Source organism: Nerophis ophidion, linkage group LG26, assembly GCF_033978795.1.
Source record: "Nerophis ophidion isolate RoL-2023_Sa linkage group LG26, RoL_Noph_v1.0, whole genome shotgun sequence".
Taxonomy (NCBI): domain Eukaryota; kingdom Metazoa; phylum Chordata; class Actinopteri; order Syngnathiformes; family Syngnathidae; genus Nerophis; species Nerophis ophidion.
Window position 1 is genome coordinate 11,757,268 of NC_084636.1, and position 27,292 is coordinate 11,784,559.

Genomic DNA, 27,292 nt, shown 5'->3' on the forward strand with positions numbered 1-27,292 from the left:
AGCAACTCAGCCACCAAGTGGTAGGCCACGTAAACTGACGGAAAGGTGTCAACGGATGCTGAAGCGCATAGTGCACAGTCTGTTGCTACAGAGCTCCAAACTTCATGTGACCCTCCAATCAACCCACGTACAGTACGCAGAGAGCTTCATGGAATGGGTTTCCATGGCCGGGCAGCTGGATCTAAGCCATACATCGCCAAGTCCAATGCAAAGCGTGGGATGCAGTGGTGTAAAGCACGTCGCCACTGGACTCTAGAGCAGTGGAGACATGTTCTCCGGAGCGATGAGTCACACTTTTCCATCTGGCAATCTGATGGACCAGTCTGGGTTTGGGAGGTTGCCAGGAGAACGGTACGTTTCGGACTGAATTGTGCCGATTGTGAAATTTGGTGGAGGAGGAATTATGGTGTGGTGTTGTTTCCAGTGAAAGGGACTTTGAATGCTCCAGGATACCAAAACATTTGGGACAATTCCACGCTCCCAACCTTGTGGGAACAGTTTGGAGCGGGCCCCTTCCTCTTCCAACATGACTGTGCACTAGTGCACAAAGCAAGGTCCATAAAGAGTCTGGTGTGGGTGAACTTGACTGGCTTGTGCAGAGTCCTGACCTGAACCCGATAAAACACCTTTGGGATGAATTAGAACAGAAACTGAGAGCCAGGCCTTCTCGACCAACATCAGTGTGTGACCTTAGCCCCTTAGTTCCAGTGAAAGGAACTTTGAACGCTCCAGGATACCAAATCATTTTGGACAATTCCACACTCCCAATCTTGTGGGAACAGTTTGGAGCGGGTCCCTTCCTCTTCCAACATGACTGTGTACCAGTGCACAAAGCAAGGTCCATAAAGAGTCTGGCGTTGATGAACTTGACTGGCCTGCGCAGAGTCCTGACCTGAACCTGATAGAACAACTTTGGGATGAATTAGAGTTTGGTCGAGAGCCAGGAAAACTCGACCAACATCAGTGTGTGACCTCAGCCCCTTGGAACTTTGAATGCTCCAGGATACCAAAACATTTTGGACATTTTCCAAAAGAAGAGTTCAACTCTTCCAAGAAGAGCTGTAATAGCTGCAAAAGGTGGACCGACATAATTTCGAACCCTATGGGTTAGGAATGGGATGGCACTTCAAGTTCATATGTGAGTCAAGGCAGGTGGCCGAATACTTTTGGCAATATTGTGTATGAGGAACTAACAAACCGTTTAGAAGGGTATTTAAAATGAACAATTCAAGTCTCAGGTGGCCTCCACTTAGCTCCAGTGCAGAGTTAAAAAGGTAAACAACGGTAATTTAGTTCTTTATGGCCCATTGTAAGCATCTCCAGGAGGTCCGACAAAAGTCCTGCTCTTGGTTGGATTGGAGCCAAAGAAGCACCAAACAAAAATGTAGGTTTCGTCCGCAGGCTAATGGTAATGTCAGCGGGGTGTTCACGCGGTCATAAATCACAGGCAGTCGAATAAAATAGTTGGCATGTTGCCGTTATCGTAATTTCTCCCTAATTAAATAGGCAGGGCTAAACCCAGATTAATGTGCCCTGTTTGTCGGCGGGGCCAATGTGGCGTGTCCATGCAGGGTAAATGCAATTAATAACCTTAATTAGGCTTTTTAAACCAGGCCTGATGTTACTACAAGGTAAAAAAAAAAAACCTGATGGCTTTTATCGAACAATAAATTCTGTGCCGCCAACTTCCGCGAAAGGTTTTAATCAAAAGGATTCTCCCTCATGAGGGAATCGATAAAAACAGCGTGGCTTTATTTATTTATTTATTATTATTTTTTTTTTACAAAGCACTTAGAAGTGCACGTGTGCGTGGAAAGCCCAACCTCAGCACTTTTCATCTAATGCAGGGCGTACTCAAAAGTTGAGACTCGATCACTGAAAGCAACATTTTTGTGGAACACAATATTTTACTGGTACTTTGCATTTTCTACAATCATATTCAGTTGGAGATGATTAACTTCAATTAATCATGATAAAATACCATTTCTTGTTTTATATGGCACAAGCAAAGCGACTTTAGGAAGAAGGGAGTATATACACTATATTGCCAAAAGTATTTGGCCACCTGCCTTGACTCACATATGAACTTTTAGTGCCACCCCATTCCTAACAATATGATGTGGGTCCACCTTTTGCATCTATTACAGCTTCAACCCTTCTGGGAAGGCTGTCCACAAGGTTGCGGAGTGCGTTTATTAGGAATTGTCCACCACTCTTCCAAAAGCACATTGGTGAGGTCACACACTGATGCTGGCTCTCAGTTTCCGTTCTAATTCATGCCAAAGGTCTTTTAATCGGGTTCAGGTTAGGACTCAGCGCAGACCAGTCAAGTTCATCCGCACCAGACTTTTTACGGACCTTGCTTTGTGCACTGGTGCACAGTCATGTTGGAAAAGGAAGGGGCGCGCTCCAAACTGTTCCCACAAGATTGGGAGCATGGAATTGTCCGAAATGTTTTGGTATCCTGGAACATTCAAAGTTCCTTTCACTGGAACTAAGGGCCCAAGCCCAACTCCTGAAAAACAACCCCACACACTAATTCCTCCTCCACCAAATTTCACACTCAGCACAATGCAGTCCGAAATGTACCGTTCTCCTGGCAACCTCCAAACCCAGACTGGTCCGTTAGATTGGGGGATGGAAAAGCTTGATTCATCACTCCATAGAACGCATCTCCACTGCTTTAGAGTCCAGTGGCGACGTGCTTTACACCACTGCATCTCACGCTTTGCATTAGACTTGGTAATGTATGGCTTAGATGCAGCTGCCCGGCCATGAAAACCCATTCCATGAAGCTCTCTGCGTACTGTACGTGGGCTAATTGGAAGGTCACATGAAGTCTGGAGCTCCGTAGCAACTGACTTTGCAGAAAGTATTTGCACTATGCGCTCCGTCAGTTTGGTGGCTGAGTTGCTGTTGTTCCCAAACTCTTTCATTTTCCTATAATACAGCCTACAGTTGACTTTGGAATATTTAAAACTTCACGACAGGTGGTATCCTATTACAGTTCCACACTGGAAATCACCAGGAGCGGCCCATTCGTTCACAAATGTTTGTAGAAACAGTCTCCATGCCTGAGTACCCGATTTTATACACCTGTGGCCGGGCCAAGTGATTAGAGCACATAATTTTGGCAATATAGTGTTTATGCACGAGGAGTTGTCCCGATTAGGGCTGTGTGGAGAGGCGGAGCCGACGGCGGGGCAGGGCACGATGGAGCCCTGCCCAAGATGGCGGCAAGGAGGCGGAGAATGAGGCGGAGCGGAGAGGCGGGGTGTGCCAGGAGCGACGGCGCCGCAATCTAATTCAGGTGCATAGATCGCGCACCGGCAGACAATCAACATGTCTCCTCACAGTGTATAAAAGGGGAGAAGGAGGAGAGTTCAGGGCAGAAGGAGGAGAGTCCGCAGCAGATGAAGAGCAAGAGCGCCAAAGAGCACACGAGAGATGGAGAAGCGTCCGGCTGAAAAGCGAGCAGCGGAGAAGGAGCTGAAAAGCGACCCGACCGGAATTGAGCTTTATTGGAAAATAAACAAGTCAAACCTGCTCAAGAGCAAAATGTCCTTCCTTGATGGTCCGTGGAACCCGCACGACAGCAAGCAACTGTCACATTTTGCTCTTGAGCTCTTGTTTATTTTTCAATAAAGCTCAATTCAGGTCGGGTCGCTTTTCAGCTCCTTCTCCACTGCTCGCTCTTCGGTCGTTTTTCAGTCGGCCGCGTCTCTGTCTCTCGTGTGCTCTTTGGTGCTCTTGCGAATCTGCTGCGGACTCTCTTCCTTCTCCACTTTTATACACTGCGAGGAGATATGTTGATTGTCTGCCGGTGCACGATCCACGCACCTGAATCCGGTTGCGGCGCCGTCGCTCCCGGCACGCCCCGCCTCTCCGCTCCGCCGCATTCTCCGCCTCCTTGCCGCCATCTTGGGCAGGGCTCCATCGTGCACTGTCCAGCAGTCAGCCCCTCGGCTCCGCCTCTCCACAGGCTGCAATTAACCATTTTTTGGATTGTCCATTAGTCAACTTTGTCCTGACGATTAGTCAGATAATTAAGCGTACGTACATTTAATGGCTGTAATTTTTCCATTGACTTTTAAATGCAGTTTAGGATATTTTAGGCATGTGCTTAAAAGGGTTGTACGGTATACCGGAACTAGTGTAGTATCGCAGGACTGAATAAATCAAAAACGGTACTATGAAAAATAAAAGTACTGGTATTTTTTCAAAAACAGTATAGTACGGTTTTTAATTCATTTGTAACGCAGGACTTTATCAGTATCGGTATACGGTCCAACCCTTGTAAGCAAATGCCTAAAATAACCAAATCTGCATTTATAAGTTTTGCATATGTAAAATATCAACTGCTGCGGTGAGGTGGCGACTTGTCCAGGGTGTACACCGCCTTCCGGCCGATTGTAACTAAAATAGGCACCGGTGACCCCAAAGGGAATAAGCGGTAGAAAATTGATGGATGGAAATATCAACTGACTGACAGGGCACTTATATGAAAATTGGCTGCAAATGTATTCTGAGCCCCTTCCTGCTAAAGTGGATAGATTGTTGAATATCTTGATATGCGCTTTTCGTCATTTTCAGGAGACCGCATTGCAAAAATTATTAACCCGCCCACCATCCTCTCAGCAACGGGGCCATATGAACACACATTATATTGATCTGTTTAGTAACATTTTGTAATATCTAATGTATTTAAAAAAACATTGACAAACAGTTTAAGAACAACGTTCCTCAATGGGCTATTGCAAGAAATTTCGGGATTTCACTATCCACGGTCCGTAATATCATCAAAAGGTTCAGAGAATCTTGAATGCCCATGACCTTCGATCCATACTGCATCAACAAGTGACATCAGAGGGACACTTCTGAAAACGACTGTCAGTAACTACAGTTCGGCGCTACATCTGTAAGTGCAAGTTAAAACTCTGCTATGCAAAGCCACAGCCATTTATCAACAACACCCAAAAATGCAAAATAGTGTAATATGTAATCATATTTTTTTTTATTCTGTATGGAAAAAAAATTGAAAATCATGATGTTGAAAAGATATGACCGAGTAAAATTGTGTCTTCATTATTGATTTAATATGACTTTGTAATCGCAAACATCGAAAGTCAATTTGTGAGAATAGGTGGCAGATATAAGTGTTTTATTTATTTATGATCAATATCATTCATGGTTTACTTTAAAGTTCTGTTTTATTTTTATTCCTGTGATTTTTTTCAATGAAATAAATAAATGAACTTCTCACCCTTAGAGATAGTGTGAGAAGCTCTGTCAAAAAGCGACATAAGTGTTTAAAGATATAACCACATGGGCACAGGAACACTTCAGAAAATCACTGTCAGTAACTACAGTTTGGCGCTACATCTCTAAGTGCATGTTAAAACTCTACTAAGCAAAGCCACGGCCATTTATCAGCAACACCCAGAAACGCAAAATAGTGTAATATCCAATCATATTTTTTTTTCTTTATGTATGAAAACAATTTGAAAAATCATGATGATGAAAAGATGTGACCGAGTAAAATTGTGTCTTCATTATTGATTTAATGTGACTTTGTAATCGCAAACATCGAAAGTCAATTTGTGAGAATAGGTGGCAGATATAAGTATTTTAGTTATTTTGGATCCTTTTCATTCATTATTTACTTTAAAGTTCTGTATTATTTGTATTCCTTTGATTTTTTTTTAATGAAATAAATAAATGAACTTCTCACCCTTACAGATAGGGTGAGAAGCTCTGTCAAAAAGCGACATCTGTGTGTAAAGGATATCACCACATGGGCATAAGAACACTTCAGAAAACCACTGTCGGTTACTACAGTTCGGCGCTACATCTCTGGGTGCATGTTAAAACGCTACAATGTAAAGCCACAGCCATTTATCAACAACACCCACAAACGCAAAATAGTGTAATATCCTATCATATTTTTTTTTTCTTTATGTATGAAGAAAATTTGAAAAATTATGATGATGAAAAGAAATGACCAAGTAAAATTGTGTCTTCATTATTGATTTAATATGACTTTGTAATCGCAAACATCGAAAGTCAATTTGTGAGAATAGGTGGCAGATATAAGTATGTTAGTTATTTCGGATCCTTTTCATTCATTATTTACTTTAAATTTCTGTTTTATTTGTATTCCTTTGATTTGTTTTATTTTTATGAAATAAATAAATGAACTTCTCATCCTTACAGATAGGATGAGAAGCTCTGTCAAAAAGCGACATCGGTGTGTAAAGGATATCATCACATGGGCACAAGAACACTTCAGGAAACCACTGTCAGTAACTACAGTTTGGCGCTACATCTCTAGGTGCATGTTAAAACTCTACTAAGCAAACCCACAGCCATTTATCAACAACACCCAGAAACGTAAAATAGTGTAATATCCAATCGTATATTTTTTTCTTTATGTATGAAAAAAAATGGAAAAATCATGATGATGAAAAGATATGACCGAGTAAAATTGTGTCTTCATTATTGATTTAATATGACTTTGTAATCGCAAACATCGACAGTCAATTTGTGAGAATAGGTGGCAGATTTAAGTATTTTATTTATTTCGGATCCTTTTCATTCATTATTTACTTTATATTTCTGTTTTATTTGTATTCCTTTGATTTTTTTATGAAATAAATTAATTTCTCACCCTTACAGATAGGGTGAGAAGCTCTGTCAAAAAGCGACATCGGTGTGTAAAGGATATCACGACATGGGCACAAGAACACTCCAGGAAACCACTGTCAGTAACTACAGTTTGGCGCTACATCTCTAGGTGCATGTTAAAACTCTACTATGCAAAGCCACAGCCATATATAAACAACACCCAGAAACGCAAAATGGATATATGGAGCTATAAATTGTTTTTTTTTTTTTTAAAGACGCTAAAAATGGAAAAATCAGTCTTCCCTGTCTTGAGGGTGAAGGGTTAAACCGTCTTTGTCCTGTCAGTCAGTAATTGAAAAGTCTGCTTCACCAGCTTTTAACAGAAAGCAAGATGGCAGCGATAGCTACGGGTCAAAGTTCAAGTCGTCTCACGCCTGCTCACCTTCGCCATACATGTGTCTCTCGTCGGCGCTCTTGCCCGTATCTGATCCAAAAAATGCCAGCGGGGGTCAGAGGTCGCACGTACGCCCCAGCAGTGAGATGAAGCCACCTCTGAATCTGTAAATGTGACTACAGAGCCTACGTCGCCATATTCCATGCAAACGTCGCTGGGAGGATCCGCAATGTTTGCTTTGACGCAATTATCGCCGCACGCCGAGGGCCAATCAGTAGGCCGTCATTTACATTTTCCGGCGAGGCGCCGAAGCAGCAGGTGCTGGAGGCAAAAAAAAAAGTGTCTGTCAGAAACTCTCTTCCGTGCTAAAGTGCCACTCAAATATTAAGCCCGGCACCGCTAAGTGAGGCGCTAATGCAAGATAATCACACGTCTGCTAATACGCTCCTTTTTTGGTCCGCAGGACGCCGCCGCCAAACCGGCAGGGAGAACAAAGCGGCTAAAAAGCAAGAAGACAAAATGATCAATTGGGGAAAAAAAAGGAATTTTAAGTGCTTTGTTTTGTTCAAAAAAAATGTCCAATTGTGTGCCTTTCACTAGGATATTAAAAACTGCAATCTATGTTCATAATTCTACTCAATGCCACACCAAATTTCTGCTTTTATTGTACTGGGCTATATGATTAAACGTTGATTGATTGATTGATTGATACTGGTATGAACTGCGATGAGGTGGCGACTTGTCCAGGGTGTACCCCGACTTCCGCCCGATTGTAGCTGAGATAGGCACCAGCGCCCCCCGCAACCCCAAAAGGGAATAAGCGGTAGAAAATGGATGGATGGATGGTATGAACTCCAAGAAATTAACAAAGTCCTGCTTCTGAAAAAATATTTACATAATTAAGTTCTCATGTTTTGGGAAAGATAGAACAAATCAGATTTGTTGGAGAGGAAAACTTAATATTTGGAAAATAAAAATCTTTCAAAAATTATTATAAAAAGTTATTTTATTTTTGGGAATACGTTTCTATATTGTATGACTTTTTACTGTTGTACGAAAAAAAAAAATCGTACTATTAAGGAAAGAAAATTGTCGGTTTGAAAAAGAAAATCCTATTTTATTGGATTTTGTTGTTTTAATTGAACAAATTTTGTAGTTTTCCGAGGGGGAAATATTTTTATATTACAATTATTATTTTGTTTTAAACAGCAATATGACTGTTGGATTTTTTTTGGGGAGGAAAACATTGTGGGGGGTTTTTAGAGAGAGAGATAAAAAAAAAAGTATTTTATAAGTAAAAATAGAAATAAGTATCACTCAAACAGTAAGATTACTACAAGAAATGTAAAAAAAAAAAAAGATTATCACTTTACAAGGAAATATTTGGGGAATAAAATCATATTTTAAAAGAAAAGTTGTAATGCAGAACAAAATATTAAATTACTGTTAAGTTATTTTATTTCTGGGAATACATTTCTATATTACATGATTTTTTTATTGTAATACGACCCCAAAAAAAAAAAATCATACTAATAAGGAAAGAAAACGGGCGGCGTGGCGCAGTGGAAGAGTGGCCGAGCGCAACCCGAGGGTCACTGGTTCAAATCCCACCTAGAACCAACCTCGTCACGTCCGTTGTGTCCTGAGCAAGACACTTCACCCTTGCTCCTGATGGGTGCTGGTTGGCGCCTTGCATGGCAGCTCCCTCCATCAGTGTGTGAATGTGTGTGTGAATGTGTGTGTGAATGGGTAAATGTGGAAGTAGTGTCAAAGCGCTTTGAGTACCTTGAAGGTAGAAAAGCGCTATACAAGTACAACCCATTTATCATTTATTTAAAACTGTCAAAACAGAAAAAAAAAATCTAATTTTACTCTTCGTCTTTTTTTTCTTTTCTTTTTAATAGAACAAATCTTGTAGTTTCCGAGGTGAACATATTTTTATATTACAATAAAAAAGATATATGACTAAGTGAGATTTTTTTTATTTATTTTTTTGGAGACAAGGATAGCAAAAGTACACAAAAACTGTACTCTTTTTTTAGAGAGGGAGTAAAAAGTCTGGGGGAAAAAAGTCAGATTTTTTTTTTTTTAAGTAGAAATATAAATAAGTATCACTCAAACAGTAAGATTAATACAAGAAATGTAAAAAAAAATCACTTTACAAGAAAATATTTGTGGAGTAAAATCATATTTCAAAAGAAAAATTGTAATGCAGAACAAAATATTAAATTACTATTAAAAGTTATTTTATTTTTGGGAATACATTTCTTTATTGTATGACTTTTTACTGTAGTATGCCAAAAAAAAGTAAAATCATACTATTAAGGAAAGAAAAATTGTCAATTTAAAAAAGAAAATCCCATTTTATTGTATTATGTTTTTTTAATTTAACACATCTTGTAGTTTTCTGAGAGGAAAATTTTTTTGTATTACAATTTTTTTTTTTTTTTTTTTAAACAGTAATATTACTTTTTTGGGGGGGAGGAAAAAATTTGGGTTTTTTTTAGAGAGAGATAGAGAAAATTGTCAATTTAAAAAGAAAATCCTATTTTATTTTATTATGTTGTTTTAATTGAACAAATCTTGTAGTTTTCTGTGGGGAAAATATTTTTATATTACAATCTTTTTTTTAAAAAACAGTAATATGACTGTTGGAATTTTTTGGGGAGGAAAAAATGTTTGTTTTTTAGAGAGAGAGAAAGAAAAAAGTATTTTATAAGTAAAAATAGAAATAAGTATTACTCAAACAGTAAGATTACTACAAGAAATGTAAAAAAAAAATGTATCACTTTACAAGGAAATATTTTTGGAATAAAATCATATTTCAAAACAAAAGTTGTAATGCAGAACAAAATATTAAATTACCGTTATTTTATTTTTGGGAATACATTTTTTATATTCCATGATTTTTTATTGTAATACGACCCAAAAAAATAAAAAAAAATAAAAATCATACTAATAAGGAAAGAAAACTGTCAACACAGAAAAAAAAATCTAATTTTACTCTTCTTTTTTTTCTTTTCTTTAATAGAACAAATCTTGTAGTTTCCAAGGTGAACATTTTTTTATTACAATAAAAAAGAAATATGACAGTCAGATTTTTTTTTCTTTTTTGAGAAAAGGAGAGCAAAAGTACACAAAAATTGTATTTTTTTTTTTTTTTTTTAGAGAGAAAGTAAAAAGTCTGGGGGGGAAAAAAGTCTGATTTTTTTTAAAGTAGAAATATAAATAAGTATCACTCAAACAGTAAGATTACTACAAGAAATGTAAAAAAAAAATCACTTTACAAGAAAATATTTTGGGAATAAAATCATATTTCATACGAAAAGTTGTAATGCAGAACAAAATAGTAAATTACTATTAAAAGTTATTTTATATTTGGGAATACATTTCTATGTTTTATGACTTTGTACTGTAGTAACACAAAAACAAAATCGTACTAATGAAATAAAATTGTCGATTTAAAAAAGAAAATCCTATTTTATTGGATTATGTTGTTTTAATTGAACAAATCGTGTAGTTTTCCGAGGGGAAAATATTTTTATATTACAATTCTTTTTTTTTTAAACTGTAATATGAAAAAAATGTTTTTTTTTTGAGAGAGAGAGAGAGAGAGAGAGAGAGAGAGAGAGAGAGAGAGAGAGACACAGAGTAAAGTCGGGCTAGAAAAAGCGGGCTAGTAAAAATAGAAATAAGTATCACTCACACAGTAAGATTACTACAAGAAATGTAAAAAAAAATAAAAAATCACTTTACAAGGAAATATTTTAGGAATAAAATCATATTTCAAAAGAAAAATTGTAATGCAGAACAAAATATTAAATTACTGTTATTTTATTTTTGGGAATACATCTCTATATTCCATGATTTTTTTTTTTTTATTGTAGTCCGACCAAAAAAATAAATAAATAAATAAAATAAAAAAATATAAAATCATACTAAGGAAATAAAACTGTCAACACAGAAAAAAAATCTAATTATTTATTGTCTTTTTTTTTTTTAATAGAACAAATCTTGAAGTTTTCCGGAGGTGAAAATATTTTTATACTACAATAAAAAATAAATATTACAAAGTCAGATTTTTTTTTGCATCTGGGAATAGGTTGATTGGCAACACTAAATTGGCCCTAGTGTGTGAATGTTGTCTGTCTATCTGTGTTGGCCCTGCGATGAGATGGCGACTTGTCCAGGGTGTTCCCCGCCTTCCGCCCGATTGTAGCAGACATAGACGCCAGCGCGCCCCGCGACCCCAAGAGGGAATAAGCGTTAGAAAATTGATGGATGGAGAATAGCAAAAGTACACAAAAACTGTATTTTTTTTAGAGAGAGAGAGAAAAAAGTCTGGGGAGGGGGGTCAGATTTTATGTTAAATACAAATATAAATAAGTATCTCTCAAACAGTAGGATTACTACAAGAAATGTAAAAAAAAAAAAATCACTTTACAAAAAAATATTTGGGGAATAAAATCATATTTCAAAAGAAAAATTTTAATGCAGAAATAAAATGTAAATTACTATGAAAAGTTATTTTTTTTTTGGGAATACATTTCTATATTCCATGATTTTTTATTATAGTATGACCCCAAAAAAAAAAAAATTATACTAATAAGGAAAGAAAACTCAAAAAAGTATATATTTTTTAATGTATAATCTTTTTTTTTTTTTTCAAATAAAACAAATCTTGTTTTCCGGGGTGAAAATATTTTTATATTACATTGAAAAAAAAATATGAGGAAGTCAGATTTTTTTTTTTTTTTTTTTTTTGAGGAAAGAATAGCGAAGTACACAAAAATTAAAATTTTTTAGAGAGAGAGTAAAAAGTCAGGGGAAAAGAAAGTCAGAATAAAGAGTATAAGTAGAAATAAAAAGAATTATCACTCAAACAGTAAGATTAGTACAAGAAATGTGAAAAAAGAAAAAATCACTTAAGAAAATATTTAGAGAATAAAATCATATTTCAGTAGAAAAATTGTACTGCAGAAAACAAAAATTGTAATTACTATAAAAAGATATATTTTTTATTTTTGGAAATACATTTTTTAATTCCATAATTTTTTATTGTAGTACGACCCAAAAAAAAAAAAAATCATACTTTTAATGAAATTATTGTATTGTTATACGGTATGTTGTAATTTTTTTTTAGTTGAACAAATCATTTTTAAAAAACATTTATTACAATTTAAAAAAAAACAGTAATATGACAAAGTCATATTTTTTTGAGAAAAGAAAAGCAAAAGTACACCAAAAAATTTTCTTAAAATTTTTTTTTTTTAAGACAAAAAAGTCTGATTTTTTTCTATATGTAAAAATATAAATAAGTATCACTCTAAATCAGTAAGATTACTGAAATGAATGTTATATATATATATATATATATATATATATATACATATATATATATATATATATATATATATATATATATACACATATATATATATATATAAATAATTACTTTACAAGAAAATATTTGGGAAATAAAATTTTGAGAGAAAAATTGTAATGCAAAAAAAATTTAAAATTACTATAAAAACTTTTTTTTTTTTTTTGGGGCAATACTTTTCTATATTCCGTGGATTTTTTTATTCTAGTACACCAAAAAAAAAAATCATACTATCAAGGAAAGAAAATAGTCAATACAGAAAAATGTTACTCTTTGATTGTATTGTTTTAATTTTTTATTTATTGAACAAATCTTGTAGTTTTCCAAGGGGAAACCATTTTTATGTTTCAATAAAAATTAAAATAAAACGGTAATATAACAGTCATATTTTTTGGGGGAGAAAAGTAAAAATACACAAAATCTTTTCTTGGGGGGGGGGGTAGTCTGGGAAAAAAATGTCTACAAGAAATGTTTGAAAAAAATCAAATCACTTTACAAGACAATATTTTGGGGAAAAATTGTAATGCAAAAACACTTAACTTTTTTTGAGTGTTTATTTTTTGGGAATACATTTCTATATTCCATTATTTCTTATTCTTGTACTATTATGGAGAGAACATTTTCAATACAGAAACATTTTGCTTTTCTAATGTATTGTTATTTTTGAATTTTAATTGAACAAATCTTGTAGTTTTCCAAGGGAAAACCATTTTTATATTTCGATAAAAAAAACAATAATATGACAGATTTATTTTGATTTTTTTGAGAAAATTGCAAAAGTACACAAAAACTTTTTTCGGGGTGGGGGGTGGGTGTAGTCTGGGGAAGAAAAAAAAGTCTACAAGAAATATTTGTAAAAAATCACTTTGCAAGAAAATATTTGGGGAATAATATCATATTTCAAGAGAAAAATTGTAATGCAAAAAAAAAAAAGTTAAAAAAAAAATCTCATATTAGGACACTAAAATGGTAAAATCGCAAAATGAAATCCTATTGATTTTATTACATTTTAAAACAAGAAAAATCCTGTTACTAACAGCTGGAAAACGTTAAACAAGAAAAAAAACACCTAAGTCTAATTCTTTAAGGAATTGTACGTAAAATGAAGGGAAAAAAAGCATTTGATTCTGAAAAAAGTATTTAAAAATACACAAAATATTCTCAAAGGACAATTACAGTACAATAAATGTTAAAATGTCAGTGTATATTTAAAGAGGGAATAAAGTCATGTATTTCGAGGGGAAAAGTAACTATTACGAGAAAAAAAGTGTTAGTTTTTTTGTTTGTGTTATATATATATATATATATATATATATATATATATACATACATATACATACATACATACATACATACATACATACATACATATATATATATATATATATATATATATATATATATATAAAACTGACATTGCAAGATAACATTGCAGGACGTTTTATTTTATACATGTTTTTATTTGTAAAAATGTGGTAGTTTGGTGCAAGGGAAAACTTTATCCCAAAGGAAAATAACTGTAATGACAACAATAAAAGTCAAAATAATTGAGGAATAGGAAATAGAGAAAAAAAAAGTGCTCATATGGCGAGAATTAGTAATAATATTCTGAACAAAAAGTCTCATGTTAAAATGTCACTTAAAAGTTTATTACAGTAGTAGAAATTTAAAAAAAAATCTGTCTTTTTAATGAGTATTCAGAGCATTAGGTCGTCTATTGTGAGGACGAAAAGTATTTGTATTATGAGAAAAGTGTTTGGGGTTTTTTTCGAGAAAAAAATAAATCTGAAATTACAAAATATATGTTTTTTTTTTATATATATATATATACATTTTTTACATGTAAAATCTGGTTGTTTTCTGCAGGAAAATCTTTTTATACAAAAAGGAAAACGCTGTAATTACAACAATAACATCCTTTTTTTTTCTTTTTCTTTTTTAAGGAAATATAAAAATTACATTGTTTTTAAAGGAAAAAGTGATAATATTCTAGTAAAGCCCTATATTTTGTAGGATACAATAGAAAAATGTTAATTACAAAAAATCAAATAAGTCTAAGAAACAGTTGCAAAATTTGGGGAAATAAAATGATTTATTCGGTGGGAGGTAAAGTCAAATTCTATTAGACCAGGGGTCACCAACCTTTTTGAAACCAAGGACTACTTCTTGGGTACTGATTAATGCGAAGGGCTACCAGTTTGATACACACTTCAATAAATTGCCAGAAATAGCCAATTTGCTCAATTTACCTTTAATTCTATGTGATTATTAATAATTAATGGTATTTATCTCTGTGGAAACACTGATCATGTTAATGATTTCTCACAATGAATATATATATAGAAAAAGAAAAAGGGTATTTCTGTCTGTCATTCCGTCGTACATTTTTTCCTTCTAGGGAAGGTTTTTTGTAGAGAATAAACGCTGAAAAAAAATCACTTAATTGAACGGTTTAAAGGAGGAGAAAACACGAAAAAAGTGAAAATTTTATTTTGAAACAGTTTCTCTTCAATTTCGACTCTTTAAAATTCAAAATTCAACCAAAAAAAAAGAAGAGGAAAAACTAGTTTATTGGATTATTTTTGAAAACATTAAAAAGAGAATTTATGGAACATCATTAGTAATTTTTCCTGATTAAGATTAATTTTAGAATTTTGATGACATGTTTTAAATAGGTTAAAATCCAATCTGCACTTTGTTAGAATACATAACAAATTGGACAAAACTATATTTCTAACAAAGACACATTTTAGATTTTCCAGAACAAAAATTTTAAAAGAAATTCAAAAGACTTTGAAATAAGATTTTAAATTTGATTCTACAGATGTTCTAGATTTGCCAGAATATTTTTTTTTCTTTTTAATCATAATAAGTTTGAAGAAATATTTCACAAATATTCTTCGTCGGAAAAACAGAAGCTAAAATGAAGAATTAAAATAAAATGTATTATTCTTTACAATAAAGAATAAATAAATACTTGAACATTGATTTAAATTTTAAGGAATGAAGAGGAATGAATTTAAAAGGTAAAAAAGGTATGTGTGTTTAAAAATACAAAAATAATTTTTCTTTAAAATTTTCTTTCTGAAAGTTATAAGAAGCAAAGTAAAAAAAAAATAAATGAATTTATTTAAACAAGTGAAGACAGAGTCTTTAAAATATTTTCTTGGATTTTCAAATTCTATTTGAGTTTTGTCTCTCTTAGAATTAAAAATGTCGAGCAAAGTGAGACCAGTTTGCTAGTAAATAAATACAATTTTAAAAATAGAAGCAGCTCACTGGTAAGTGCTGCTATTTGAGCTATTTTTAGAACAGGCCAGCGGACCCCTGTATTAGACAAATCTCATTACAGTATGAGTACAATTTTAATATTACAAATATAAAATCCCATTTATCTGTATTCAATTCATTTGTAGTGAAAACCATATTTAAAAATGCAAGAAAACTTCAGTTCCTCCCTGCCAACACAGCATCTGCATATTAAACACTTCCATGTTGGCTTTAGGCTGCCGACGACTGTTTGCTAAAAAAATCTGGGCCTCGTCTTTGCTTTGGGTACACACTCCTCCCAGTCCCTCGGGTGTTGTCGCATTTCTTCTGTGTGTTTTCTTTAATGCACAGACTGATTGTTCAGTCTTTTCCAGCAGAAGGAACAAAGCATCATTCCTTCATGCCGACGTGCAAAACTTCATGTTCCGAGAATGACAAAGTTCGCCCACACAAGCTCATCATGTTGTATTTACCATCATCGTCGCAACAGCACAGATTGTCTGCAAGCTTTTGCGAAAGTCTTTGGTCACCGTTGGGAGTGTTGTTTCAAGGCCACTTTAAAGTAAAATGTCACTCAGAGGTCCAAAAACTGCTTTTTTTTTTTTTTTTTTTTTTTTTTTAATTGAACAAATCTTGTAGTATTCCGAGGAGAAAATATTTGTATACAACAATAAAAAAACAGTAAAATGACAAAGTCAGATTTTTTTTTTTGAAAATAGCAAAAGTACAAAAGTCAGATTTGTTCAGGAGAAATAAGTAGTAATATTTGGAAAATTTTTGTTTTTTTAAATAAAATGTTTAAAAAATGACTGTGAAAAGTAATTTTTATTTTTGGGAATACATTTATATTTAAGATTTTTTTATTGTAGTATGACAAAAGAAAAAATATACTATTAAGGAAAGAAAATCGTCAATACAGAAAAAGAATCATACTTTTTATTCATTTATTTTTTTATTTTTTTATTGAACAAATCTTGTAGTTTTCCAAGGGGGAAACATTTTAATATTACAATTTTTTTTTAATTTTTTTTAAATAGTAATATGACAGTCAGATTTTTTTTTTTTTTTGAGAAAAGAATAGCAAAAGTATACCAAAACTTTTTTTTTTTTAACAAAGAAAGAATAGAATTCATTTATATTTAAGATTTTTTTTATTGTAGTACGACAAAAGAAAAAATATACTATTAAGGAAACAATTGTCAATACAGAAAAATAATCTTTTTTTTTTTTTTTCTTTAATTGCATTATGTTTTTTTTGTTTGTTTGTTTGTTTTTTATTGAACAAATCTTGTAGTTTTCCGAGGGGGAAACATTTTAATATTACAATTTTTTTATTTTATTTATTTATTTTTTTTAAATAGTTATATAACAGTGAGATTTATTTTTTTGAGAAAAGAACAGCTAAAGTATACCAAAACTTGTTTTTTATTTTTATTTTTAGAGAGAAAGAATAGAACAAGTCGGATTTGTTCGGGAGAAAAAAGTAGTAATATTTGGAAAAAAATATATATTTTTTTGAAAATATATTTTGTAAATTACTGTGAAAAGTATTTTTTTAATTATATTTGGGAATTAATTTCTTTTTAAGAATTTTTACTGTAGTACGACAAAAAAAAAATCATGCTATTAAGGAAAGACAATTATCAATATAGAAAAAAATGTGTTTTAAAAATCCTAAATACATTTTTAAGGTTGTATTATTTCTCTAAAATTGTCTTTCTGAAAGTTATAATAAGCAAAGTAAAAAAATAAATACATTTATTTAAACAAGTGAAGACCAAGTCTTTAAAATATTTTCTTTGATTTTCAAATATCTATTTGAGTTTTGTCTCTCTTAGAATTAAAAATGTCGAACAAAGCGAGACCAGCTTGCTAGTAAATAAATTAAATTTTAAAAATAGAGGCAGTTCACTGGTAAGTGCTGCTATTTTTTTTTTAAGAAAGAAAGAATAGAACAAATCAGATTTGTTCGGGAAAAAAGTAGTATAATTTTGAAAATAGTTATATTTTTTGGAAAATATAAAATATTACAGTGTTTAATATGAAATATTACAGTATTTTTTTTTTTATATTTTTGGGAATACATTTCTATTTAAGACTGTTTATTGTAGTACGACAAGAAAAATCATACAATTAAGGAAAGACAATGTTCAATATAGAAAAAAAATCTTACTTTTTTATTGTATTATGTTTTAATTTTTTTAATTGAACAAATCTTATAGTTTGAGGAGAAATAATTTTTATATTACAATAAAAAACAATAATGACGGATATTTTTTTGCAAAAAAAATTGCAAAAGTCAGATTTTTGGGGAGGGAAAAAAGTTTTAATATTTGGAAAAGTTATATTTTTGGGAAAATAAAATATTTAAAAAAAATACTGTAAAAAGTATGTTTTTGTATTTTTGGAAAAAAATTCTATTTAAGATTTTTTATTGTAGTATGACAAAAAAAATCATGCTATTAAGGAAAGACAATCCTCAATATAGAAAAAAATCTTACTTTTTTATTTTATTATGTTTTCATTTTTTTTAATTGAACAAATTTTGTAGTTTTCCGATCAGAAAATATTTTTATACTGCAATGAAAAATAGTAATACGACAAAGTCAAATTTTGGGGGGGATAAAAGTATAGCAAAAGTACACAAAAACTTTTTTTTTTTTTTTAAGGGAGAGAAAGAATAGAACGAGTCAGATTTGTTCGGGAGAAAAAAGTAGTAATATTTGGAAAATAGTTATATTTTTTGGAAAATATAAAATATTACAGTATTTAATATAAAATATTACAGTATTTTTTATATTTTTGGGAATACATTTCTATTTAAGATTGTTTATTGTAGTACGACAAGAAAAATCACAATTAAGGAAAGAATGTTCAATATAGAAAAAAAAAATCTTACTTTTTTATTGTATTATGTTTTATTTTTTTCAATTGAACAAATCTTATAGTTTTCCGAGGAGAAATAATTTTAATATTACAATAAAAAACAATGACCGATTTTTTTTTTTTGCGAAAAAAATAGCAAAGGTCAGATTTTTTGGGGGGGGGAAAGTATTACTTGGAAAAGTTTTATTTTTTGGAAAATAAAATACTGTAAAAACTAATTTTTTTGTATTTTTGGAAAACATTTCTATTTAAGATTTTTTGTTGTAGTACGACAAAAAAAATTATGCTATTAAGAAAAGACAATTGTCAATACAAAATAAAATAAAAATCATACTTTTTTTATTGTATTATGTTTTTTGTTTTTTTTAATTGAACAAATATTGTAGTTTTCTGAGGAGAACGTATTTTTTATTACAATAAAAAAACAGTAATATGAAAGTCTGATTTTTTTTTTAAGAAAGATTAACAAAAATACACAAATATTTTTTTATTTTATTTTTTTCAAAAAGGGGAACATTATCACCAGACCAATGTAAGCGTCAATATATACCTTGACGTTGCAGAAAAAAGACCATATATTTTTTTTACCGATTTCCGAACTCTAAATGGGTGAATTTGGGCGAATTAAACGCCTTTCTATTTATCGTTCTCGGAGCGATGACGTCACAACGTGACCTCACCTGGGTAATAAAGCCGCCGTTTTCTCAAACACATTACAAACACCGCGTCTCAGCTCTGTTATTTTCCGTTTTTTCGACTTTTTTCCGTACCTTGGAGACATCATGCCTCGTCGGTGTGTTGTCGGACGGTGTAACAACACTAACAGGAAGGGATTCAAGTTGCACCACTGGCCCAAAGATGCGAAAGTTGGACGAAATTTGTTCAAAATACGAGAGTGTGGGGAAAGTCGACGAAATGGTCAGTCTGTTCCGCACACTTTACCGACAAAAGCTATGCTACTACAGAGATGGCAAGATTGTGTGGATATCCTGCGACACTCAAAACAGAAGCATTTCCAACGATAAAGTCAAAGAAATCTGCCGCCAGACCCCCATCGCATGTGCCGGAGTGTCTGCACATTTTACCGGCGATGCTAAGACAGACATGGCACAGAGATGTATGGATAACCTGCAGATGTATTTCCAACGATAAAGCCAACGAAATCACAAAGGTGAGTTTTGTTGATGTTATTGACTTATGTGCTAATCAGACATATTTGATCACGGCATGACTGCCAGCTAATCGATGCTAACATGCTATTTAGGCTTGCTGCATGTAAATTTGTAGCTATATTTGCATCCAGCCTTTCCATCCACCCACATTTAATGCCAAACAAACACTTACCAATCGACTGATTTAAGTTGATCCAGTGTCACAAGATGCTAAGGTCCCGAACGTTTGGTCTGCACATTTTACCGGCGATGCTAAGGCAGACATGGCACAGAGATGTATGGATAACCTGCAGATGCATTTCCAACAATAAAATCACAAAAGGTGAGTTTTGTTGATGTTATTGACTTATGTGCTAATCAGACATATTGGGTCGCGGCATGACTGCCAGCTAATCGATGCTAACATGCTATTTATGCTAGCTTTATGTACATTTGTAGCTATATTTGCATCCAGCGTCTCCCTCCACCCACATTTAATGCCAAACAAACACTTACCACTCGACGGATTTAAGTTGCTCCAGTATCACAAGATGCGAAAGTCCCGAACGTTTGGTCTGCACATTATACCGGCGATGCTAAGGCAGACATGGCCGAAAAGCGTCAATAGCTATTCGCTCAATAGTTTCAGTTTCTTCTTCAATTTCGTTTTCCCTATCTGCCTCCATACTCCAACCATCCGTTTCAATACATGCATAATCTGTTGAATCGCTTAAACCGCTGAAATCCGAGTCTGAATTCGAGCTAATGTCGCTATATCTTGCTGTGCTATTTGTTTGTTTGTACCTTGGAGACATCATGCCTCGTCGGTGTGTTGTCGGAGGGTGTAACAACACTAACAGGGAGGGATTCAAGTTGCACCACTGGCCCAAAGATGCGAAAGTTGGACGAAATTTGTTCAAAATACGAGAGTGTGGGGAAAGTCGACGAAATGGTCAGTCTGTTCCTCACACTTTACCGACGAAAGCTATGCTACTACAGAGATGGCAAGATTGTGTGGATATCCTGCGACACTCAAAGCAGAAGCATTTCCAACGATAAAGTCAAAGAAATCTTCCGCCAGACCCCCATCGCATGTGCCGGAGTGTCTGCACATTTTACCGGCGATGCTAAGACAGACATGACACAGAGATGTATGGATAACCTGCAGATGCATTTCCAACGATAAAGCCAACGAAATCACAAAGGTGAGTTTTGTTGATGTTGTTGACTTATGTGCTAATCAGACATATTTGATCACGGCATGACTGCCAGCTAATCGATGCTAACATGCTATTTAGGCTAGCTGCATGTAAATTTGTAGCTATATTTGCATCCAGCCTTTCCATCCACCCACATTTAATGCCAAACAAACACTTACCAATCGACGGATTTAAGTTGATCCAGTGTCACAAGATGCTAAAGTCCCGAACGTTTGGTCTGCACATTTTACCGGCGATGCTAAGGCAGACATGGCACAGAGATGTATGGATAACCTGCAGATGCATTTCCAACAATAAAATCACAAAAGGTGAGTTTTGTTGATGTTATTGACTTATGTGCTAATCAGACATATTTGGTCGCGGCATGACTGCCAGCTAATCGATGCTAACATGCTATTTATGCTAGCTTTATGTACATTTGTAGCTATATTTGCATCCAGCGTCTCCCTCCACCCACATTTAATGCCAAACAAACACTTACCAATCGACGGATTTAAATTGCTCCGGTATCACAAGATGCGAAAGTCCCGAACGTTTGGTCTGCACATTATACCGGCGATGCTAAGGCAGACATGGCCGAATAGCGTCAATAGCTATTCGCTCAATAGCTTCAGTTTCGTTTTCCCTATCTGCCTCCATACTCCAACCATCCGTTTCAATACATGCATAATCTGTTGAATCGCTTAAGCCGCTGAAATCCGAGTCTGAATTCGAGCTAATGTCGCTATATCTTGCTGTGCTATTTGTTTGTTTGTATTGGCATCACTGGATGAAGTCATAGAAAAATGGACGGTGGCTTTACAGATAGCGAAAAAAGCCTTTTTTTGGGATATTCCGGGATGGTTAAAATTAAAAAAAAAACTTTGAAAAATAAAATAAGGCGCTGGGAACTGATTTTTATTGGTTTTAACTCTTCTGAAATTGTGATAATTTCCCCCTTTAAGGGAGCAATAAGTAAGTAGTAAGTCCTCGTGTTTTGGGAAAGAATAGAACAAGTCAGATTTGTAGTAATATTTGGAGAATAGTTATAGTTTTTGGGAAAATAAAATTTAAATATTAATTTAAAAAATATTAATATTTTTGGGTAATACATTCCTATTTAAGATTTTTTATTTGTAGTACGACAAAAAAAATATTCATACTATTAAAGGCCTACTGAAACCCACTACTACCGACCACGCAGTCTGATAGTTTATATATCAATGATGAAATATTAACATTGCAACACATGCCAATACGGCCTTTTTAGTGAACTAAATTACAATTTTAAATTTCCCGTGGAGTTTCTTGTTGAAGACGTCGCGGAATGATGACGCGTGATGTCTCGAGTTAGAGGGGACATAGCGCAGCAACACTCACGGCTAAAAGTTGTCTCTTTTCATCGCATAATTACACAGTATTCTGGACATCTGTGTTGCTGAATCTTTTGCAATTTGTTCAATTAATAATGGAGAAGTCAAAGTAGAAAAATGGAGTTGGGAAGCTTTAGCCTTTAGCCACACAAACACAATGTGATTCCTTGTTTAAAATTCCCGGAGGTGAAGCTTTACTATGGATCAGAGCGGTCAAGCGAACATGGATCCCGACCACTTGTAAACCGGCAGCTTTCGGTGAGAAAATTGTGGTAAAATGTCGCCTCTTACCGGAGATCTGCGGAGCTTGCACCGTCCATGCAGTTGCCGTGACTTCCTTTAGAGACTGGCGTCAACACACTCTTCCGACTATCAGGTACTATTTAACTCACTAAAACACTAGCAACACAATAGAAAGATAAGGGATTTCTCAGAATTATCCTAGTAAATGTTTCAAAAAACATCTGAATCGCTCACAATGGAATCGCCTTTTTCTTTTTTTTAACTATTTTTATTTTTATTCTAGTCCTTTGCTATCAATATCCTCAGCCACAAATCTTTCATCCTCGCTCAAATTAATGGGGGAATTGTCGTTTTCTCGGTCCGAATAGTTCTTGCTGTTGGAGGCTCACATAATAAACAATGTGAGGAGCCCTACAACCCGTGATATCATCATCTGCTAATTACAATAAAGCCAAGGCTTTTTTATTAGCGACCAAAAGTTGCGAGATTTATCGTCGATGTTCTCTACTAAATCCTTTCAGCAAAAAAATGGCAATATGGCGAAATGATCAAGTATGACAAAGAATAGACCTGCTATCCCCGTTTGAACAAGAAAATCTCAATTCAGTAGGCCTTTAAGGAAAGACAATTGTCAATATAGAAAAAAAATCTTACTTTTTTTTTATTGAATTATGTTTTTTTGTTTTTGTTTTTTTAATTGAACAAGTCAGGTATTTTTCCGAGGGGAAAATATTTTTATATTACAACAAAAATTCAATAATGACTGTCAGATTTTTTGGGGAGAAAAAAAATAGCAAAAGTCAGATTTTTGGGGGGAGAAAAAAGTACTAATATTTGGAAAATAGTTACAATTTTTGGAAAATAAAATATATTAAAAGATACTGTAAAAAGTATTTTTTTTGTATTTTTGGGAATACCTTTCTATTTTTTAAAATTTTTCATTGTAGTACGACAAAAAAAATCATGCTATTAGGGAAAGACAATTGTCAATATAAAAATAAAAAATAAAAATCCTTTTTTTATTGTATGTTTTTTTAAATTGAACAAATGTAGTTTTCCGAGGAGAAAACATTTTTTTATTACAAAAAAAAAACAGTACTATGACAATGTCAGATTTTTTTTGAGAAAAGATTAACAAAAATAAACAAAAACTTTTTTTCTTTAAGAGAGATAAGTTAGTAAGTCCTCGTATTTTGGGAAGGAATAGAAAGTCAGATTTGTTCGGGAGAAAAATGTAGTAATATTTGGAAAATAGTTATATTTTTGGGAAAATAAAATATTAAAAAAATTACTGTAAAGTGTTTTTTTTGTATTTTTGGGAATACATTTATTTGTATTTTAAGATTTTTTATTGTAGTACGACAAGAAAAAAATCATAGTATTAAGTAAAGACAAATGTCAATATAGAAAAAAAAAATCAGACTTTATTGTATTATGTTTTTATTTTATTTTTAATTGAACAAATCTTGTATTTTTCCGAGAAGAAAATATTTTTTATATTACAATGAAAAACAGTAGTATGACAGTCAGATTTTTTTGAGAAAATAATAGCAAAAGTATACCAAATTTTTATTTTATTTTTGTATCTTTTTTAAGAGAGATAAGTTAGTAAGTCCTCGTGTTTTGGGAAAGAAGAGAAAAAGTCAGATTTGTTCGGGGGGAAATAATTTTTTTTAAAATTACTGTAAAAAGTTTTTGGTTTTTTTGGGGGAATACATTTCCATTTTTTAAGATGTTTTGTTGTAGTAGGACAAAAAAAAAATCATACAAATAAGGAAAGACAATTGTCAGTACAGAAAAATAATCTTACTTTTTTTGTGTATTTTTATGTTTTAATTTCTTTTAATTGAACAAATCTTGTAGTTTTCCGAGGGGGAAAACATGTCCGTGTTACAATCAATAAATAACTGTAAAATTTGAAAAAATTCAGATTTTTTTTTACCCTGCCTTCCGCCCGATTGTAGCTGAGATAGGCGCCAGCGCCCCCCGCTACCCCGAAAGGGAAGAAGCGGCAGGAAAATGGATGGATGGATGGCAAAAAGTCCGGAAAAAAAGTCAGATTTTTTATAAGTAAAAATAGAAATAAGTGTCCATCACAGTAAGATTACTACAAGAAATTAAACAAATATAAAAAAAAACACTTTACAAGAAAATATGTGTGTTATTTCAAGGCTACTTTAAAGTAAAATATCACTCAAGGAGGCCCAAAAACTGCTTTTTGTATATATATATATATTTTAAATTGAACAAGAGAAATGTTTTTTATATCACAATAAAAAAAATCTTATGACAGTCAGGTTTTTTGGGGAGAAAAGAATAGCAAAAGTACAAAAGAAAGATAAGTTAGTCTGGGAAAAAAATAGAAATGAGTATCACTCTAAAACAGTAAGATTTTTTTTTTTTTACAAATAAAGTAAAAAAAATAATACTATTACATGAAAATATTTGGGGGAATAAAATATTTTGCCAAAAAAATTGTAATGCAAAATAACTTTTTTTTTTTTTTTTTAAGAAATCTCATTACGACACTAAAATGGTAATAGCTCAGAATAAAATCCTATTATTTTAATACATTTTGAAATTAGAAAAATAATGTTCCTATCTGCTAAAAAAAAACTTAATACCATCCATCTTCCATCCATCTTTTTCCGCTTATCCGAGGTCGGGTCGCGGGGGCAACAGCCTAAGCAGGGAAGCCCAGACTTCCCTTTCCCCAGCCACTTCGTCTTGCTCTTCCCGGGGGATCCCGAGGCGTTCCCAGCCCAGCCGGGAGACACAGTCTTCCCAACGTGTCCTGGGTCTTCCCCGTGGCCTCCTACCGGTTGGACGTGCCCTAAACACCTCCCTAGGGAGGCGTTCGGGTGGCATCCTGACCAGATGCCCGAACCACCTCATCTGGCTCCTCTCGATGTGGAGGAGCAGCGGCTTTACTTTGAGTTCCTCCCGGATGGCAGAGCTTCTCACCCTATCTCTAAGGGAGAGCCCCGCCACACGGCGGAGGAAACTCATTTCGGCCGCTTGTACCCGTGATCTTATCCTTTTGGTGATGACCCAAAGCTCATGACCATAGGTGAGGATGGGAACGTATATCGACCGGTAAATTGAGAGCTTTGCCTTCCGGCTCAGCTCCTTCTTCACCACAACGGATCGGTACAACGTCCGCATTACTGAAGACGCCGCACCGATCCGCCTGTCGATCTCATGATCCACTCTTCCCTCACTCGTGAACAAGACTCCTAGGTACTTGAACTCCTCCACTTGGGGCAGGGTCTCCTCCCCAACCCGGAGATGGCATTCCACCCTTTTCCGGGCGAGAACCATGGACTCTGACTTGGAGGTGCTGATTCTCATTCCGGTCGCTTCACACTCGGCTGCAAACCGATCCAGTGAGAGCTGAAGATCCCGGTCAGATGAAGCCATCAGGACCACATCATCTGCAAAAAGCAGAAACCTAATCCTGCGGTCACCAAACCGGAAGCCCTCAACGCCTTGACTGCGCCTAGAAATTCTGTCCATAAAAGTTATGAACAGAATCGGTGACAAAGGACAGCCTTGGCGGAGTCCAACCCTCACTGGGAATGTGTTCGACTTACTGCCGGCAATGCGGACCAAGCTCTGGCACTGATCGTACAGGGAGCGGACCGCCACAATAAGACAGTCCGATACCCCATACTCTCTGAGCACTCCCCACAGGACTTCCCGAGGGACACGGTTGAATGCCTTCTCTAAGTCCACAAAGCACATGTAGACTGGTTGGGCAAACTCCCATGCACCCTCAAGAACCCTGCCGAGAGCATAGAGCTGGTCCACAGTTCCACGACCAGGACGAAAACCACACTGTTCCTCCTGAATCCGAGATTCGACTATCCGGCGTAGCCTCCTCTCCAGTACACCTGAATAAACCTTACCGGGAAGGCTGAGGAGTGTGATCCACAATAGTTGGAACACACCCTCCGGTCCCCCTTCTTAAAGAGAGGAACCACCACCCCGGTCTGCCAATACAGTGGTACCGCCCCCGATGTCCACGCGATGCTGCAGAGTCTTGTCAACCAAGACAGCCCCACAGCATCCAGAGCCTTAAGGAACTCCGGGCGGATCTTATCCACCCCCGGGGCCTTGCCACCGAGTAGCTTTTTAACTACCTCAGCGACCTCAGCCCCAGAAATAGGAGAGTCCACCACAGATTCTCCAGGCACTGCTTCCTCATAGGAAGACGTGTTGGTGGGATTGAGGAGGTCTTCGAAGTATTCCTTCCACCTATCCACAACATCCGCAGTTGAGGTCAGCAGAACACCATCCGCACCATACACGGTGTTGATAGTGCACTGCTTCCCCTTCCTGAGGCGGCGGACGGTGGTCCAGAATCGCTTCGAAGCCGTCCGGAAGTCGTTTTCCATGGCTTCCCCGAACTCCTCCCATGTCCGAGTTTTTGCCTCAGCGACCGCTGAAGCCGCACACCGCTTGGCCTGTCGGTACCTGTCCACTACCTCCGGAGTCCTATGAGCCAAAAGGACCCGATAGGACTCCTTCAGCTCGACAGCATCCCTCACCGCTGGTGTCCACCAAGGGGTTTTAGGATTGCCGCCCCGACAGGCACCAACTACCTTGCGGTCACAGCTCCGATCAGCCGCATCGACAATAGAGGTGCGGAACATGGTCCACTCGGACTCAATGTCCAGCACCTCCCTCGTGACATGTTCGAAGTTCTTCCGGAGGTGGGAATTGAAACTTTCTCTGACAGGAGACTCTGCCAGACGTTCCCAGCAGAC

The 27,292-nt window shown here is 34.8% G+C and overlaps 2 protein-coding genes across 3 annotated transcripts in view; one reads left to right on the plus strand and one right to left on the minus strand.

The window, feature by feature from the left end:
* impact (impact RWD domain protein) overlaps positions 1–7,727 on the plus strand; it is a 75,997-nt gene extending 68,270 nt beyond the window's left edge. Inside the window, exon 11 of the mRNA XM_061888877.1 lies at positions 7,482–7,727. Coding sequence (XP_061744861.1) covers positions 7,482–7,541 — 60 coding nt within the window. The 3' untranslated portion in view covers positions 7,542–7,727. The remainder of the gene's footprint in view (positions 1–7,481) is intronic.
* Positions 1–27,292, minus strand: part of osbpl1a (oxysterol binding protein-like 1A) — a 255,624-nt gene that overhangs the window by 222,898 nt on the left and 5,434 nt on the right. The gene's annotated exons all lie outside the window — the stretch shown is intronic.